The sequence below is a fragment of the Sarcophilus harrisii genome, chromosome 1 (assembly GCF_902635505.1).
Source record: "Sarcophilus harrisii chromosome 1, mSarHar1.11, whole genome shotgun sequence".
NCBI lineage: Eukaryota > Metazoa > Chordata > Mammalia > Dasyuromorphia > Dasyuridae > Sarcophilus > Sarcophilus harrisii.
This window is the reverse complement of record NC_045426.1, coordinates 138,904,913-138,922,967: the sequence shown is the minus strand read 5'-3', so window position 1 is coordinate 138,922,967 and position 18,055 is coordinate 138,904,913. Positions and strand designations below refer to the sequence as shown.

At 31.7% G+C, this 18,055-nt stretch overlaps 1 protein-coding gene across 2 annotated transcripts in view; it reads right to left on the bottom strand.

Moving 5' to 3' along the window:
* The window catches only part of PARP8 (poly(ADP-ribose) polymerase family member 8), a 221,345-nt gene that overhangs the window by 23,425 nt on the left and 179,865 nt on the right, over positions 1-18,055 (bottom strand). For both annotated transcript variants that reach the window (XM_031964876.1, XM_031964883.1), the window contains 8 exons: positions 14,508-14,600; positions 11,621-11,746; positions 7,902-7,967; positions 6,563-6,630; positions 4,070-4,118; positions 2,605-2,717; positions 2,331-2,403; positions 1,384-1,453 (listed from right to left, as the gene is read on the bottom strand). In XM_031964876.1, coding sequence (XP_031820736.1) covers positions 1,384-1,453; positions 2,331-2,403; positions 2,605-2,717; positions 4,070-4,118; positions 6,563-6,630; positions 7,902-7,967; positions 11,621-11,746; positions 14,508-14,600 — 658 coding nt within the window. The remainder of the gene's footprint in view (positions 1-1,383; positions 1,454-2,330; positions 2,404-2,604; positions 2,718-4,069; positions 4,119-6,562; positions 6,631-7,901; positions 7,968-11,620; positions 11,747-14,507; positions 14,601-18,055) is intronic.

Here is an 18,055-nt window from a genome sequence, read left to right as displayed (position 1 = left end):
ATCAATAAATATTTAAAAATAAATTGAAATAGGATGAAATAAAAATTTAATCCTTTTTTATTTTCTAAAAACTTCTCTAAAATTAATGAAATAAAATCAAACAAAGGAGAGGGCAGGTATTATAATTCAGACTTCAATATGACATAACATATATATTTTAATATATTTAACATCTACTGGTCATCCTGCCATTTAGGGGAGGGGGGGGGGGTAAGAGGTAAAAAATTGGAACAAGAGGTTTGGCAATTGTTAATGCTGTAAAGTTACCCATGTATATATCCTGTAAATAAAAGGCTATTAAATAAAAAAATTTAAAAAATATATGACATAACATAGCAACATTAGCAAAGTTATACAAATTAAAATCAATTCTCTACAGAGTTAACAAGGTAAAAGGTAAGAGCAGTGAGTTTAAGACCCGAGATCTGTTCAAATTGCCATTCTATACCTTTTACTTGTGTGCCTATAAACAAGTCATTTAAAGTCTTTGTCTCAGTTTCTTTATTTGTAAAATTGTGATAATACCTGTATCTAACTACATTTCAGATTGTTGTGTACATAAAAGTGCTTTATCAACAAGAGTTATTTAGACAATTTAGACAATCTAACAATAACTTTTGTTGATAAAACACTTTTATTGTACACAATAATCTGAAACCTTTTACTTCAAAGGTCACTGATGTACTTAGAACACTTCCCTAATTTTTAGAGATGTAATCCATAAAACACAACAGATTTTAGGTCCTAGAAGCACCACAAAGATTTTCTTATTTCATAATCTTGAAGCAGAGGTTCTAAGAATATCACCATATTTAAAGATTTAAAAATATACATATACATGCACATTTTAACAGAAACTTCAAACATAAATCTGATAAATTAAAACACTGAAGTTTTAATGGGAAAGGAAAGCCATGGAGAAATTTGAAAATATCTGATTCAGGAATTATCATGTTGTAGTTTTTATTTTGTATGTTTGGTTTTTTTTGTTGTTGCTCCAAATTTCTGATTTGATCACTGTATAGAAGTTTCAAGAAGAAATATTCCTGGCCAATAAATAGCAACTCTTCTATGATTCATTGTCTTAAGAGTACTAGGTGGTTAAGTGACTTGCACAAGATGAAAACATCACTATGTCTTTGAGTTGGGACTTGAATTCAGCTTTTCCTGACTTAAAAAAATGCTACGTGACTAGTATTTATTATCACTTTCCTCCTACATTATTATGATTTTCTTTTGTTTTCTGACATTTACAATGATATCTAATACAAATGTAGTAACTATGCCAAATGTTGAGAAAAAGAGATATTAACAAAAATCAAAACATGAACAAGAGAAACAAAAGATAATGCCATTAAGACTGAGAGTGATTTGTAGTGTTACCTGAGTAACCAAATGATATGCTTGACAATGGACTAAGATATATTCCACTCCCATACATTGCACCATGGAGCTAAAAAGAAAGTAGAGAGAAGCCTGTCACTGTTTTTAAATGTTTCAAATGAAGAGTAGAAACAGTCTCAAATCAGAACACTGCTCACAAAATATTAGAGCTCTTATTATTCAAAGATCCTGAATATCTTGGATAAAGTATAATTTGATTCAAAAAGAAGATTGTTGGCAGGCAAGCTATAAATAAGCAATATGTTTCCCAGAATTTTTTAGACTCTGAATTTTTTTTTTAAAGTTTTATTTGTAATCCTGGAGCCTAGCATAGTGCTTGATATATTGTAGTTGGCTTCTAAATGCTTGGTAACTGGTTGATTTATTTCAACATTATTTGTCATCCTTCATATAAAATTTGGTCAGAGACAAATCAGAAACATTTTTGACAATTTTTTTAAAAAAACTAAATTGACCTCACCTACTTTTAGGTGAAAGTCAATTAGCAATGTAGCAGTGAAATGCCACTATAAGGAAAATATGGAGGTGGAGACCAGAAGGAATTGAGATTGCTTGCCTCAATTCTGTCAACATCCCTGAAAGTAATTCTACAAATCAGAGAAAAAAAAAAACAGTACCTAATAAGCTCTCTGGTGTTGTTTCATTCTTTTAATAAAACACAAAAAATAAATAAAAACACTTTATAACTACAAAGAAAGCATATATAATTATGTCTACTGGATTAAAAAGAAACCTTTCCATATATGGTCTTCTCCCATTTGAATAACAGAATAGGAATTCCTGTTACCTATAAGATTACCTAGCAAGAATCACCCTCTAACTTAAATGTTTAGTAGACATGCATATTGTAAGACCACATACCATTGCAAGAGAAAAAATGGCTACACTTTTTTGGCATCATCTGTTATAAACAAAAAAAAATTTACCTGTAGCCGTGTATTTGAAGCAACAACCAAGCCATTCCTCAGGATGGAGTGCCAGTTTTCAATGTGGGAGCCACTAAAAATGGAGGGGAGAAAAACCAAAGACACAGTATTGGAAGTCATGCTACCTAAACAAAATTTGCAACTTAATAATTCACTTGCTAGCGACTTGAAATGTCCAAACAGCTCTTGGGAATTAAATATTTCCTTCTCCTGAACACATTAAAAACTCTCATATAGAAATCCAACATTACATGTACTTTTAAGTCATACTCACTGAAATGCAAAGGTACTTCCAAAAAGTTTTTTAGCAGCTCTAAAATTGGATTCTTTGGCTGGTGGACTGCTGAGAAGGAGGAATTGATGGGGAGTGTGCATGAACTTCAATTGCTGTTAAATAAAATATGACAAATGGAAAAGTGTCAAGTTGAACATATTTCCAAGGTTGAAGGCTCATTCAGAAGATCTCACTGGTTCCAACAGAACCCCATTACCTAGGATCTACCTCAAGTCATTTGAAGCCAATCTGATTAATAGACTGATTCAAACGCCTGAAAATGCTATGCCAGACAATTGCATTGAATACTTGATAGGAATGATAAAATATAGTACAATGAAACTAGATGAGCACTAGGAAAAGAGCAAATGTGCCAATAATTCCAAATCATTTATATGTGTTTGAAATACATTATAAAATTTTGTTTGAATACTGAACATTTCTAATTAAGTTTTTTTCTTTGGTTTACTAGGTTCAGTTTCCTGAGAAGAACTAATATCATTGCAGTAGATAAATGGTCTAGGAATATACTAGATAGCAAAGGAAATCCAGTTCAAGATTTTAAAATGTTCACAATGGATGATCCATGAAATTCATAATTCACAAATTGACCATATCCATTAATATTTGCCCTTTAATTCTAATTAGCCTTCTTGGTTCCAATTTTCTCTTTCTTAGAACAGCATCCTACTTAAAGAATCCATCAAGTAATCGAAAAGGATTGCTAACCAAATAATTAAGGTACATAATTAGGTAGATAACTAGGTAAATAAATAGGTAAGGAGAGAGAGAGAGGGCCAGAGAGAGGAAGAGGGAGAAAAAGAAGGAGAGGGGGAGGAAGAGGGAGAGACAGAGACAAAGATAAGAAGGATAAGAGAGATGGAGGGAGAAAAGGAAACAGAGATAAGAAGAAAGTAGTCAGAGGCTACTTCCTCCTTACCTACCAGTTCACATGATAAAAACAACAACAACAAATTTTCCCATTTTGCATAGGGAGAAAGAGCAGAGTCAGGAATTTCATTTAGACATTCAATTCTATGGTTCTAACCTGTTATTAACATAGGCAGAAAAAAGATTATTAGGTGAAAATAAAAAAAAAAAACTCAAAGTAGAAAATTTTTTCTATGTATACTCTAAGTGATGATAATAATGTTGAATGCTCAAATGATGTGATATTGATTGATTTTATTTATAATATCAAGATAAAATGTCCTCTATTTGCATTTAACATTTAGGAGTTTTGGCACAATAAATAAAACAGCAATTTACACAGCTGAGAAATATTTAAATAATATTTCTTCTATCTATCTATATATCTAAAATAATAGTTCTTCTATCCCTAAGTTGTCTGAATTTCAGGAACCTTATGACATTTTCTGAGAATCATAAATTAAGTCCCATGATCTTAAAAGTATCTCTCTAATTTAAAAGACAAGCATATGAATGGGTGAAAAAAACAACTTACCCGGTTAACTGGCAGTTTCACAATATGCGACCTATTACTTGAAATAACCCTGAAATTAAAATGATTCATCAGCCACAAAATATGCAAAAAATGCTTTTCTTCTTAGGAAACAAGAGATTAAGGCTTATGCTTGCTGTGCCCAAGATTTTGTAATCATTTTATTTAATTCTATAATATTTTCTTTTGTGTCCTGAAACAAATCTAAAAAGAATTTAACTTTTAAGTTGGCATTGCAAACTGGCTGGAAGAAATATAAAAATCAAAGCTCAAAAAATTTTAATAATAATCTTGATGAAAAGAATGTTTCTAGGATATGTTTTAAACAATTATCATCAACATAATATGATAAGACTATCTACACTTCCTATTTTTTCAAGAAAAATTGATTTTTAAAGTGAGACTCCCAATAGAACACAAAGGATCATATATGCTGTCAGTTATAAAAAATGCTAAAGATACTCAAATTCTTTGTAAATGAAATTATTATAATCATCAATGGAGCCAATTAGAAAGTGAAAATACTTTTTTAAAATATGTGAAAGTATATTTGAAAATATGCAAAATATAAATATCATTAAGGAGTAAAAAACTTTAGAAAACGAAAGGGTCAGTATCTCTTCTGTTAGAGAAGTGAATAAGCACTGAATGTTAAGTGGAAGAAGGTAGAAGAATATTAAATAATCTGTGACACAAGGGGAGAGAAAAAAATGATGCACTTTTCCTTTTCAACATACTCTTATGACATAAGGATGTGGCATGGTATATAGTAGATGATATATTTATGTATGTGTATGTGTGTGTATAAAGAATCAGACTGAGGAAGACATGGATCCAAATTCCCTTCTCATTTGTACTAGCTGTTTAAACTTATACCAATTATTCAATACTTCTGAGTCTCCATGAACTCCCTAAAATTTATCTGCTTACAATTTACAGATGGATTGTGATCTGATTAGGCAGAAGAAATAATTTCATTCTGATAAAATTATAGACTCTTCATATATTGTATAAGCATCTACTAAAAAAGACCTGTTCCAATGATGAAAAATTGTATATATGTATAATACATACATACATATACACAAATATACACACATATATATGTACATATAGACATATACACACATATTTAGTGTGCATATCCATACATAGGTTTAGTTTATGGACATTGTGAGTTATAACACTAACAGTTGTTCACATACATGTATATTGCTACAAGTAACTAATTTCATCTTCATGGAACTCTAGGAGGCAATTTTACAATCTAGTATCACTAATTTAAAGATGAGGGAATGGAAGTATAGGGAGCTTAAATGATTTTCCCATGATCACACAGCTAGACTGATTTTAAATGATAGGTTTTCCAAGACTATTTTTTGTCAAGAGCTTTCTCTATTTCAATTAATTCCATAGGGGGGAAAACTTGATTAAACTATTTCAACTAAATAGACTCTCTGAAAAATAAGATTTATCCTTTAATGACAAAGGCAGGACTAAGGTGGTCTTTATAGGCAACCAAATAGGATGTTAAATAGAGCAGGATCTTTTCTTTTTTAAATAAAATTTCAAATATAGAAAATTCCACTCTTTGTGGCTTGTGGCTATTATTTTTGCATTTATTTTACTCAGCATTTTATTTTTTCCCAGTTACGTGTAAAAACAGTTGTGGTTTGTAATCATGTTCTAGAACAGCTCAAAATCTCTGGTAGAGAGTATTCAGAGGAAAAACAATTTTCAAACAGGATTGAACAGCAAATACAGTACTGGGATCCAATTTCTTAACCATTCTATGTTGTTGAACAATTAGCACATTTCAGTTAATCCTGTCTTTCATTCTGACAAAAAAGGGGCAAGTGATGAAAAGTGCAAAGCAATATTAGGGATTATAGGGGTGGGGGGGAAAGTGAGGCTTGTGTTCTGGGCTCAGGAAACATTCATTTTAGTCTCTGAACTCTTTCTAGAAATTACCACAATATACAAGACTCATTTTGTAGACCTTCCAAAAAAAAAAAAAAAAAAAAAAAAAGCAGGGGGAGATCTTGAGGCACACAAACATCTTCAATTATATAAGAATGATGTACTAAGGTTAAAAAAGGTACTAATGCATTTTAGTAAGATTTTTAAACCTAAAATATTGAAACAACTGAATTTTCAGCTTAATCCTCACTTAACCAGAAAATTAAATTAAACAAAACAGCTCATTACCTGTGCAATCCTGTTAATCAAGGTTTTTTTTTTTACTATGGACAAACAGCAATTAAATGGACTGCATATCTTTGCAATGCAAGTCACAGTGTATTCTTTTCCCAGTGATGTAGAACTTTTAATTAAAATGAGAGTCATTAAAGGCTTATATAATCTTCGGGGCTCATAAGCTTGTAGGGAGAATCTTAGTATTGCAAGTTTAAAACGAAAGAGACATGCATTTTTTTCCTCCTTTAAAAACAGGCAGAATAAGGCCACAGTCTACATTTTTATTAAAAAGAACAATACCATTGCAATAGAGGATGAGCAAGGGGGTCCTGTTTATCCATCTGTTTCTTGATTTCCAAATATGGTGCCTATGAAAGATAATAATTCTTCTTGATTTCTCTTAAGCAATCTATTTTAAAAGTATCTAATACATGTCTAACTAAAGAAATGCCAGCCGATTATATAAGGCTAATGCACAGATTTCTTGCCATTAATTTATATTTGAAAATTTACAGACTTGTCTTGGTAACAACCAAATTTGTTCTAGACATTTCTCCCCAAGGTTAAATGATAGCTATAAAATTAGAATGAAAGAGAACATTTTATAACTATAATAAATGTTCAAATCTGATGCTATTTGCTTGAGTCTTGGATTTTCTTAAAGAAACTGAATAGAAATTTCACTATTCCCCTTCCTCCCCATTTCTGACATCAGTACTTTGTCATTTTCTCTCAAATAATACCAATGAAGCCATCTACAAGTTACTATATTCAATGAAAAAATATTTAGAGAATTTAAGTGGAATTCTCCCTTTGACAACTGGGAATTACAGAATTATATATTGAGCAATATTAATGATGGAGTTATACATTTAGCTCAAAAATTCTGCAGATACAATACAATAAAAACACTTCTCTAAAGCACTGGGGGGGAAAGAACACTACTATTTTCATCTTCACATTGAAGAGATAGTGACATCAAGACATTAAGTAACTTGCCAAGGTCACAGAGCAGGTAGGTCACTGAGGGAGCCAGTTATACAACTCTAGTCTCTAGATTCCTTAGTTGAATGCTCATCAGTCGACGTTGCCTCCCATTTAAAATAGCTTATATGTGACCCAGAAAAGAACCAGCCATTTTTGGCAAAGGTCTGATGGCAGAATCAAACTTTGCAGCTATTTATAAAACCAAGAATGCCTGGGGTCTAGGCTATAATATAAATATACAGCTATAGCAAAGTCATTTTCATTACTAAAAATCATTTACTTAACCTTGTGCAATATACTACTACAGAAGCTGCAGGGAAGAATTTTAAAGACAATAATGCTGTCCCTGATCTCAAGCTTCTTAATGGTCACAAAATCAGTATGTTTTCTATACAGCATAATCCTACCATAACAGTGTTATTTACTTTTCATAAAAGATGGTGACAATAACATATCTAATCCAGTAATATCAAACAGTAAAAAAATTTCCTGATGAGAAGCAATCATTAAGCTTATATTCCTATTTCTCTTTAGGAATATCTCAGAGGCCATGATCCAAATGCAAGTAAATTTTAAAAGTGCTACCCAATATAACTGAATTGCAAAAAACAAATGATGACAATAAAAACAGCAACATAACACACTTACTTACCTGGGTCATTTCTCTAATAGATGTAATACTATCCAATGCTTTCATTACTCGGTCATAGTTTTTCTTCTGTTAAAATGAAAATATACACGTTATTAACTTACAGACCTATGAAGGCCAGCATTTCTTCATTTAGAATCTCCTCTCCACATGCAAAAATTTAACTGAGGGTAAATCAGAAGATAATGGTTCTTCAACAACATTGTCAAAACAAACTTTAAAAGATTTCAAACTCTAATCATCACAACTTTGATTCCTGAATACTGATGATAAAAATTAATAATCAAATTGACACATGGATTTTTTTCAAGATATGACTAATACGGGGAAATTGTTTTGCTTGCTTATGTATATAAGGGTTTTTCTTTTCTTTCTTTTTTTGTTGTTTTCACTATAGAAGGGAGGTGATTAGAAAATAAATACTTGTTAATTAAAATATATATTTAATTTTTTAAAGTTCACATTTTTACATTTTAACTTCTCTTTTAGTAATAATGAAGCATCCCTTGTTCTTGCCAAGGTGAAATGCTCTTGATACAATTTTTCATTGTCTCTCAACCAGACTGGTCCTTAAACCTCTCTCCTGTTGTGTTTATTGTAATCTCTTCTTATCTATTTCTTTCTTTCTTTCTGCAGCTTCAAATGCTTGATTCTTAGGGTATCTTAATTACAAGCCATACTATCTGACATCTCTTCTCCCTTTCACAATCAAACTCCAAAAAAAGATATGTCAACACTCATTGCCTCTATTTCTTTCTCCTCACTCACTTCTCAGTCTACTAGCTTCCAACTTCATCACTCAAAATAAATTGCTCTGTCTAAAGTTAAAATTAGTATCTTAATTATCAAATCTAGTGGAGATTTTTCTGACCCAGCTCATTCTTTCCAACTTCTCATCATTTGCTACAGTTGATTATCCTTTTCTCCTAGATACTTGTTCTTTGCTGCATTTTTGTCACACTCTAGTGTCTGATTCTCTTTCTATAGCAGCCCACTAGTTTTCAATGTCTCATTTTATCCTCTCACTGAGGATCTGTCCTGGGTCATATTTCCTTCTCTGTCTCCATTCTCTAACCTAATGACTTCACCAACTCCCATGGATTTGATTATTTTTTCAATGCACATAGCTCTATCTATCCAGGCCATTTCTTTTCTGAGCTATCATGTCACATGATCAACTTGGTAATAATCATTTTAAACTGGACATCCTTAGATACCTCAAATTCAATGTGCCTAAAACAGAATTCATCTTTCTTAAAATTGAACATCTCTACAAAATATCCCTATTTTTATCAAGAATATGATGATCCTTCCAGTTTCTGGGGAATAAAATCTTAGTGGTATCCTTTATTTGTTAACTTATTCTCATATGTCAACTTATGACATATCTGGTCACTTGCCAAATATTGCCATTTCTTGTTCCACAAAATCTCTTGTATTCATTCCCTTCTCACTGTATGCAGACATCACCTCAGTTCACATCCTCATTACTTCTAATTAGGCCTATTGCAATAGTCTCTGAATAGGTCTGTCTGTCTTAAATCTCCACCTCCCCATCCTACACCTCTCCAATCCATTCTTTACACATTTAGCAAAAAATGATTTTCCTTAATTATAAATCTAACAACTTACTCAATTGACTCTGATCTCTTCCTATTACCTCCAGGATATAAAATCCTCTGTTTGGCTTTTAAGGACATTTACAACTTAGCTCTCTAATTTTGTTGTACATTATTCCTATTCCTGTATGCTGCAAGCAAACCAGATAAGATTTCTCTTTGATTCTCACATAAAGTATTGCATCTATTATCTCTGTGTCTCAGCATGCTTTCAATCATTCCCAGAATATACTGCACCCCTCCTTCACACAAACTCTTCTTTACCTCAAAACCCACCTTAATCACTTTGATATGAAACCTTTTTATTTAACCTGATTCCCAGTAAATTCTAGGGCCTGCCTCCCTTCCCTTCCTTGTATTTAATATCCTTTGGTTTGTTTTAGGTTGATTTGGCTTGATTCATTTTAAATACAACACTCACAAGATAAGAAGAGAGCACATTCTCAAACAGATGTGAGTTTTTTGAGAACCAAGATGGTTTCATTTTTATTTCTGTAATACCAGCACATGGAAGAATCCCTGGCACACAGTAGGTGCTTAATAAATTATCTCCCCTCCCCCACAAAAGGACAAAATTGTACCTGAAACTACATGAACTTTGAATGAGCTGGAAGAAAACAGAATAATAAGCTGCTACTATTATGAGATGTGAGAATGTTCCTTTGGTTGATCCATGAAAAATAATATTCATTTCTCTATTGCAGTAGCCTTAATTGCTACTGTTTTACTTATTTGGGAGCTATTACTACAGTACCAAGTGTGAAGAAAAGAAAAATGATGATACAAATCAAATTCAAAATACCAAGTCCTGATGCTTGGATTTTTCCCGCCACAATAACCTTTGATAATCCTGGATACAATAAAGAGAATACACTTGAAACACTGATATCCATGACAAGACATACATTTTAAGACATATCTTTCAAATTAAATGAGTGTTAGACCAGGACTCTAACAATTATATAAATGAAATTATATGCTCAATTTGTCATTTGGTTTCAAACATAATTAAAATATATGCAAGAGTGCCCATCATTACAACTGATTGTCAAGGAATGGATGGCAGAAAAGCTTTCCAAATAGTTTCTACAATTTCAGAATGACTATTAAGAGGAAGTAAGAAATACTTAGCTCCTTTGTAATATAAGAAATCAAGCCCTAAAAGAGCATATGGTTTGATACCGAAGCCTCCAGCCTAAGCCCACAGATCCCCTTCCAATCAGTTAGACAGTTCACTACTTATCTAAGATTCATTTTGTAGGAGATCCTACTCTAGGTAAACATGGAAAACAGAAGAAAGGAATAAAGGATATTACTTCTAGTAAACTGAAATGTATTAAGAAGTCAACTACTCATGAAAAATGTGGGTCCTTGATATGTATCCACAATGGCAAATTAATCCTACCACAATTTATTAAAGTACAAAAAGGACATGACTTGAATGGCAATAAATAGGTCTGGATTCACAAAATTCAAGATGTTTTTAATGAGGTTTTGAAAGAAGGAAGGAAAACAAGTAACCAAAAATGAATGGCATGCATGATGTCCTGGAAGTGGGAATAAACCAATGAAAGGAACAGACAGGTTCTTTGGGAAAAAATTACAGGAAGAAGGCATAAGGCTAAGGATTTAAGTAGGCTAATCTAAAAAAAATATAAAATACTGCTAGGCTTTTGTATAGTAGAAAGAATATTGAGTGCTTTCAATCTGGAATCTTGGTTTAAGGGCATCTTAAGCCATCTTGTATCAGCTGCTCATAAGAGCTAATTGGTAAAGTTTCATTGTGAGCATTTAGACCTCAGAAATGGCAAACACGACAAATCAAGGCTTGATTTATGGTTTAGTTGATGGTCTATATTGAGAAAGCAATGAAGAAAATTTTAACAATGCAAAGCAAACTGAAAAGTATATTGTATACATTTTTGCCCCATTGGGAGAGCTTATCATTACTTAGGCTATCATTAGTTTTATTACAACATAGTTGTGTGACCTTCTCCTAGTAAAAATTGGAAGAATACTGGAATATTTGATCTCAAAGGCAACTAAGAGCTGTAAAACTCTACAAGTCTCATCTAGGAAGTCTCTAAGAGAGTCATTACTTACCCTGGGATTGAAGGCCAGCATTTGAGGATCATTAGGATCTACCACAGATGGATATGGCTCAAAAATAACCACTTTCCTGGGAGATTCCAAGGCAGATCGACACATAGACACGAGCAGGTCTACCACCTAGAATTGTAAATAGTTAATTCTCTTGTTTCAGTATGCTTTCAACAAGCCATTCCTTTAACAAATACTTAAAGAAAATATTTTTTTCCTTTTTCCTCATAGCCTCACTTGTATCAGCTCATTTTGAAGTTTCCTAGTTAGTATAATAAACAAAAAAATTTACATGATGTTCATAGTTACGCATATTGAAATGTAACATTTAGAACTGATCAAAAAGATTAGAGGTTGGGTAACATTAATTAAATCTTCTGATTGGAAAACTTATGTTTGTGATAATATTATAATATATTGTCTACAGCTTCGGAGCAGGGTAGAAGAGGCAAAAACTCTGCCCAAATTTAAAAATAAATTGTTCAGTTATTTTCAGTCATGTCCAGCTCTATGTGACTCAAATTGAGGTTTTCTTGGCAAAGACACTGGAATAATTTGCCATTTCCTTCTCTGGCTCATTTTACAGATGAGAAAACTGAGGAAAACAAGTTAAAGTGATTTGTTTAGGGTTAAAGAACTAATAAGTATCTGAGGTTGCATTTGAACTCAGGAAAGGTAAGTCTTCCTGGCTAATCCACTGTGCTACATAGTTGAATAAAAATAAAAAAGAATTCTTTATTTTTCCTTCACATCTCCTGACATTAATTACCAAATAGTCTGCCAAGATCAGCCACAATGGTATAGAGCAATATTTTTGAGGATCAAATTGAAAAACAAAAATAATAAATGTGTTTTTGTTTTTTTAGGTGAAGATTTCAGAAAATCTTTATTTGCAGCTTCTAGGTATCTCAAGACAATTGCAACTAGTATGGAAAGAGTGGTAAATTTGAAATGAATTCATAATTTGAATGAAACAGTACATCAAGCTCAGCCACTTACTACTTTTGTAACCTTAGGCACACATCACTTAATTTGATACTAGTATCCTCATCTTCTTGCATTAGAAGAAATCTGAGTTCCTTGTCCTTTGACACATCCCAGGATGCTTTGTGCTGCATATTTCACCATCAAAAATATTTGTTATATTCCATAGACTGCATATACTGATGCTAACAGCATAAGCTTAGACTTAAAGTGGTCAAATTAAATGCCCCCCCCCCAGAATCTACTGAGCAAATTTGACCTCGAAAAAAAAAAGGAATCCAAGAAACTCCTTTTTAAAGATTAAAAAAAAAGATTTTTAAACGTGGGTATGGGAGAAGGGGTACTTTCTACAATTATGTAAAATGGTGTTTTCTAATAAGAATCTGGGTTCTAGATTCTGTGTGTTCATAGAACATTCATGAACCTAAACTTTTTGAGATTTTAACAGAACATTCAGAATTTTAAAAAATAGCTGAATTAATTAGCAAGGCCTTAGGCATGAGATGATAATATAACAGATAAAACAAACTTTAAAAAAGGCATTTTTAGTATAATTAAGACTGCTGGAGTTGGGTCAGCTAATTTTTTTGTTCTTTTTGATAAATTTTAGCAGTTTTGAAAAACAGATTTTTCAAAAGCAGACATGTGATTTTCAAAATCCTAGCTGTGATTTTTTTTTTCTTTTCCAAAACTGTACTTCTACCACTCTTACATGAAAAAATAGATTCATCACAATCTAAAATATTTTATATGTTTCCAGATCTCATCATGAATGTGAACTAATATCACAATTTTGGAATGGAGATAGAGGGTAAGATAAACAACTTTTTGCTCTGAAAAAGAAAAGGATTAAAAAGAGGAAGCATGATCTTAAAAACCTAAATCAAGTATGTGCAATGGTAGCAAAAAGAATGACAAATTAGCCTAATGTGCTTTAAAATATATTGTACCAAAAAGAGACTTTTGTTCCTTAAAAAGCTAAAAATTTAAAACAAAAGTGAGAAAGGAGAAATACTTTTGCAACTCAAATCACATTTTCCCCTTTTACTAAAATGTTTTAACTCATGACTAGTGTTTATCCATCTACATAGCAGCCACCATATAAATACTAAATAGATTCATGACTGATTTTTGACAATAATCATAGACACAATCTTGCTCACTGGAAGAGAGAACTGAGAAAGACCTAGAGAATATTTAGTCCAATCCCATCATTTTCCAGATGAGAAAACTTAGATCTAGAAATGATGGCTTACTTACTTAAGATACCAAAGCAAGGTAAGGAAGAGCAGAGTAGAGGTTATAGTCCAGGTCTCCTGAGTCTCTACTAGCTGACTGTGTTTTTATAAGACACTGTTTCTAATTATGGTGATGAGTAATCAGGATCTGCACACATTGTCAGAAGAGACAATATAAAATCATATGGTGCGGTTTTTTAAATGATGAAAAGAAGAAAAGACTTAGCCTGTGTTATAAGAGATTTAGGGATAAACAGGTGTAATATAGCATGAGTAAAGAAAATAACTGGTACAATTTCAAAAGATTTATAAATTAGATTTACCAACTACCATTTAAAATATGTTAAAACTCAAAATTAATAACTGTCAGTAATTTTAAAATAAAACATTAATTTCTTATCAAAAGTAATAGAATTTTTTTAAAAGTTTATAAAAGAACTTATTCTGCAATTCTGGAACTTTATTTCAGAAATCAGTGAACTACAGGTAGGAAATATCCTTAGGCCACTTATGAAAAAACACAATAAATATCACAGATGATTTTATCTTTTTTGTCTAAAAAAAATCCAACATTTGGACATCAAAATAAATCAGTTATTCTGAGATGGTAGAACTGTACAAATTGCTAATACCCAATTAAGAATATAATTAGCATCACATATCCTTACCTGAGCCCCAGTTGCTATTTCATCAGCAGCTTCATTCATTACTCCAAGAGTTTGGAAAGCAAATACACATAGTTCACGTTCACATACAGTAGGCTACAAAACAAACCAGAATATAATAAATTACAATATTTTTTGATTTTTTTAAAGTTAAGTTCAGTTTGCACTGCTCCACAGAATGCAAAATATAAACTTCTGGAGTTTGACATTTCTTTAATTTCTTCTATTTTTATTATGATTGAAATTTATACTAATTTGATTATGTGAATATTCATCTAAACAGAGACTACTAAAATTTTAACACTATAATAGGGAAGTGAACATAAATCAGAATTTTAATATTCTTAATTTGTACAAATAAACTTATTTTATCAACACATTTTTATTAAATGATAGATATATCACTACTTTTTAAAACACAATGAGTGCCTTGGGTTTTCTTTCAAATATGTTATACAAAAACATAGCCAGTGAGAGCAAAAGAAATGTACTTATTATGAATCTAAAAGAAAACAACGACAAACCCAAAACCACAAACCAAATGTAAGTTAGTTTGTTTTGGTTTGTTTGTTTTTTAGAGAGTGCCAACTTTAAGAAGGTAACTTTATTTGCAAAGAATGGTCATGAACCTAATCATTTCTTACATCATTTGTGAAAGCAGAATGATTTTTGTGCAACAAATTTTGACTTCAATAACCTCCTGAAATCTACAGCATTGAAATATTCACTTTGTGATTACTTTGGAAGAGCGATCATCTTTCAAGTCTAATACAGTGTCATGCATGTGATTTATCTCATCCCCTAAGTTACATTGCATTAGGCAGCAGATGAAGCTTGACATAATCCAATTCCCTGAGCCACTGCACCCCAGACAAAAAGCATTAGTTATTGGCAATGTTCTTATGCTTACTTGTTTCAGAGGATGACTTATTCATTCACTTAAGCAGTGGGAAATTACGGAAAACATTCCTATCCTCAATAATATCTCACCAATTATCGAGATTCTTGCTTTGTTTCAGTCTGAAGCACATTATCATCATCATGATAATGATGATGATGATGATGATGGTGATGATAATGTGTCTTCTGTCCCTTTAAAGCTATGCTTTGTTTCAATATAAGAAGTTTCTGAGGAAAAAAAACATACTTGAAATTAAGTGAAGAGACTAAATACTTCATCTAATCACAAGAAATATTTTCAATCAAAGAAGAATCACCATATAAATATTTCAACATATTCAATACCAATAGGTTGTGCCATTTTCACCATCTTCCTTTTCCCATCAGCCACTACTTAATCTTTCTTCCTTCCTAACTTGAGGTAAACACTTCCCCATGCATCCATCAATTAGTCATTAGCATCAATTAGAAGCTTCATTTTTTCTCTTTTTTCTTAATTCATCTTATGTCTATTATAGACTATATAAGTACGAGAACAATCGAATGCAGACCTTGAAAAACATTACTTGTGTGAGACTTCATTATTCCATTTGTTCAAGACATAAAGCAGAATAATCATTGGTGAGGAACAGACCTGGAAAAACTACTAGGAATTCTGTAATGGCAGGGAAGTGTTCTTATGCTATTAGCATATCATATTAAGCATATCAATTGTGACATGCAATGACTCACTGTTTAAGAAGTTAAGACCATAAATGTGAATGTAAATGCATGAAGACTGAGTGTACAATATTATCATTGAGTTTGAATAAATGAATTACATTTACATTTACACTATTTCTTTTTACACATATATGAATGTATATAGGTACCTATATACATACTGGAGCACTGGGAAAAAAAAAAACAGCAACCACTTTGTAATATATAAAGTTCCACTTTAGGTCAGAGGTTAAAAAAATGATGGCTCCTGTGCCAATTCCTAGTGCTCTTTCCACTTTCCAGTTAGTTATAACATTTAACCATCATACTAAGATCACAAGAACTGAAAAGAACCTTAGAGCTCATCTAAGATTAATGCTGCCATTTTTCAGGAAGACACAGAAAAATTAAGTGATTAGACTATGATCACAAAGGAAGTAAATAGTAGAGCCTCCATTTGAACCCAAGTCCTCTAACACAAGAGCTCTTTCCATCTATCAAGATACCTAATTAAAAAAACAAAAACAAACAAACAAAAAAGGAACCTTTGTGTTATCACATTGAACTTTTTTTTTTAATTTACAATTTTTTAAACATGATTTTATTGTTTAAATGTGTGGTTAATTATGAAGCATGAATACTATGGTTATTTAAGAAATTATCAACTCAATACAAATGAGATTCTCTAATATAAATCACATTGCATTTCTTGTTCTCTCTCATTTGTAAATAATTAAATAGACTGTGATGCACATGGTTCTTTTTAATGATGAGATGAATCAACCAGTTCCAATAGACTTGTGATGGAGAGAACTATCTGCACCCAAAGAGAGGACTGTGGGAACTGAGTATGGATGACAACATGGTATTTTCACTTTTGTTGTTGTTTGCTTGCTTTTTTTTCTCATTTTTTCTTTTTGATCTGATTTTTCTTGTTCATCATGATAAACATGGAAATATATGTAGAAGAATTATACTTGTTTAACATATATTGGATAATATATTTAGAGGACATCTAGAGGAGGGGACAGGGGGAAAGGAGGGAGAAAAATTTGGAACACAAGATTTTGCAAAAGATTGAATGTTGAAAACAGCCTTTGCATATATTTTGAAAATAAAAGGCTATTATTTAAAAACAATTAAGTTGACTAGTCAGGATCTGAATTGTGTATATTTGAAGTAAAACATTTCTAGTCTTTTTTGTCAAGATATCAAGCCTGTTATTTGTTCATTGCCTAAAATTCATTATGGGCAGAAGTTCAAAACTGCAACACAAGATGGCACTCTAGTAGAAATTCTCAACTTAAATATATTCATTTTAGATGGTCAATACTAGATATCCCTTTGAGGACAATATGAGAAGTTGTTTGGGGCTAATGTTCCCTACTGAAACACTGTAATTAATTTCATAGATTTCCCTTTGCCCTCTCCCTCAGTGAACTTTGATTATCTCGAGGGAAACTACAAAAGCTATTGAAAGAAGGCAGTTACTTAAATGGCCATTACAGACAAACCAACTATGCAAATAATGCATTTTATTATTCAAAATTTAATACAATGCTTAAGTATTATATGTAATTTTGCAAATCATTCATTAATTTATTTTAAAACTTTGCAACAAAGCAATTATATTGTCTTGTCATTTGTAAAATACTCTTTTTCTTAGTGCTATATTATTAAAGTGTTTGACCTTGCTTTCCAACCATTAATCCATAAGGTTCAAAACAAACATTCACAGGCTCTTGTTAATTTTTGGAGGGGAACATAGATAGATCCTCCTGTCTATTATTAAAAATGTATAATGAAGTAGCTTACTCATCAGAAAACAGTAATTTTTTTCCCCTTAAACGTAATTCTGTAGGCAAAAACCTTTGAAAATGAAAGGAAACAGTTTTCTTAGGATGGGGTCATAAATTTAGAGATGTAAGGAAACCACAAACTCTTAATCT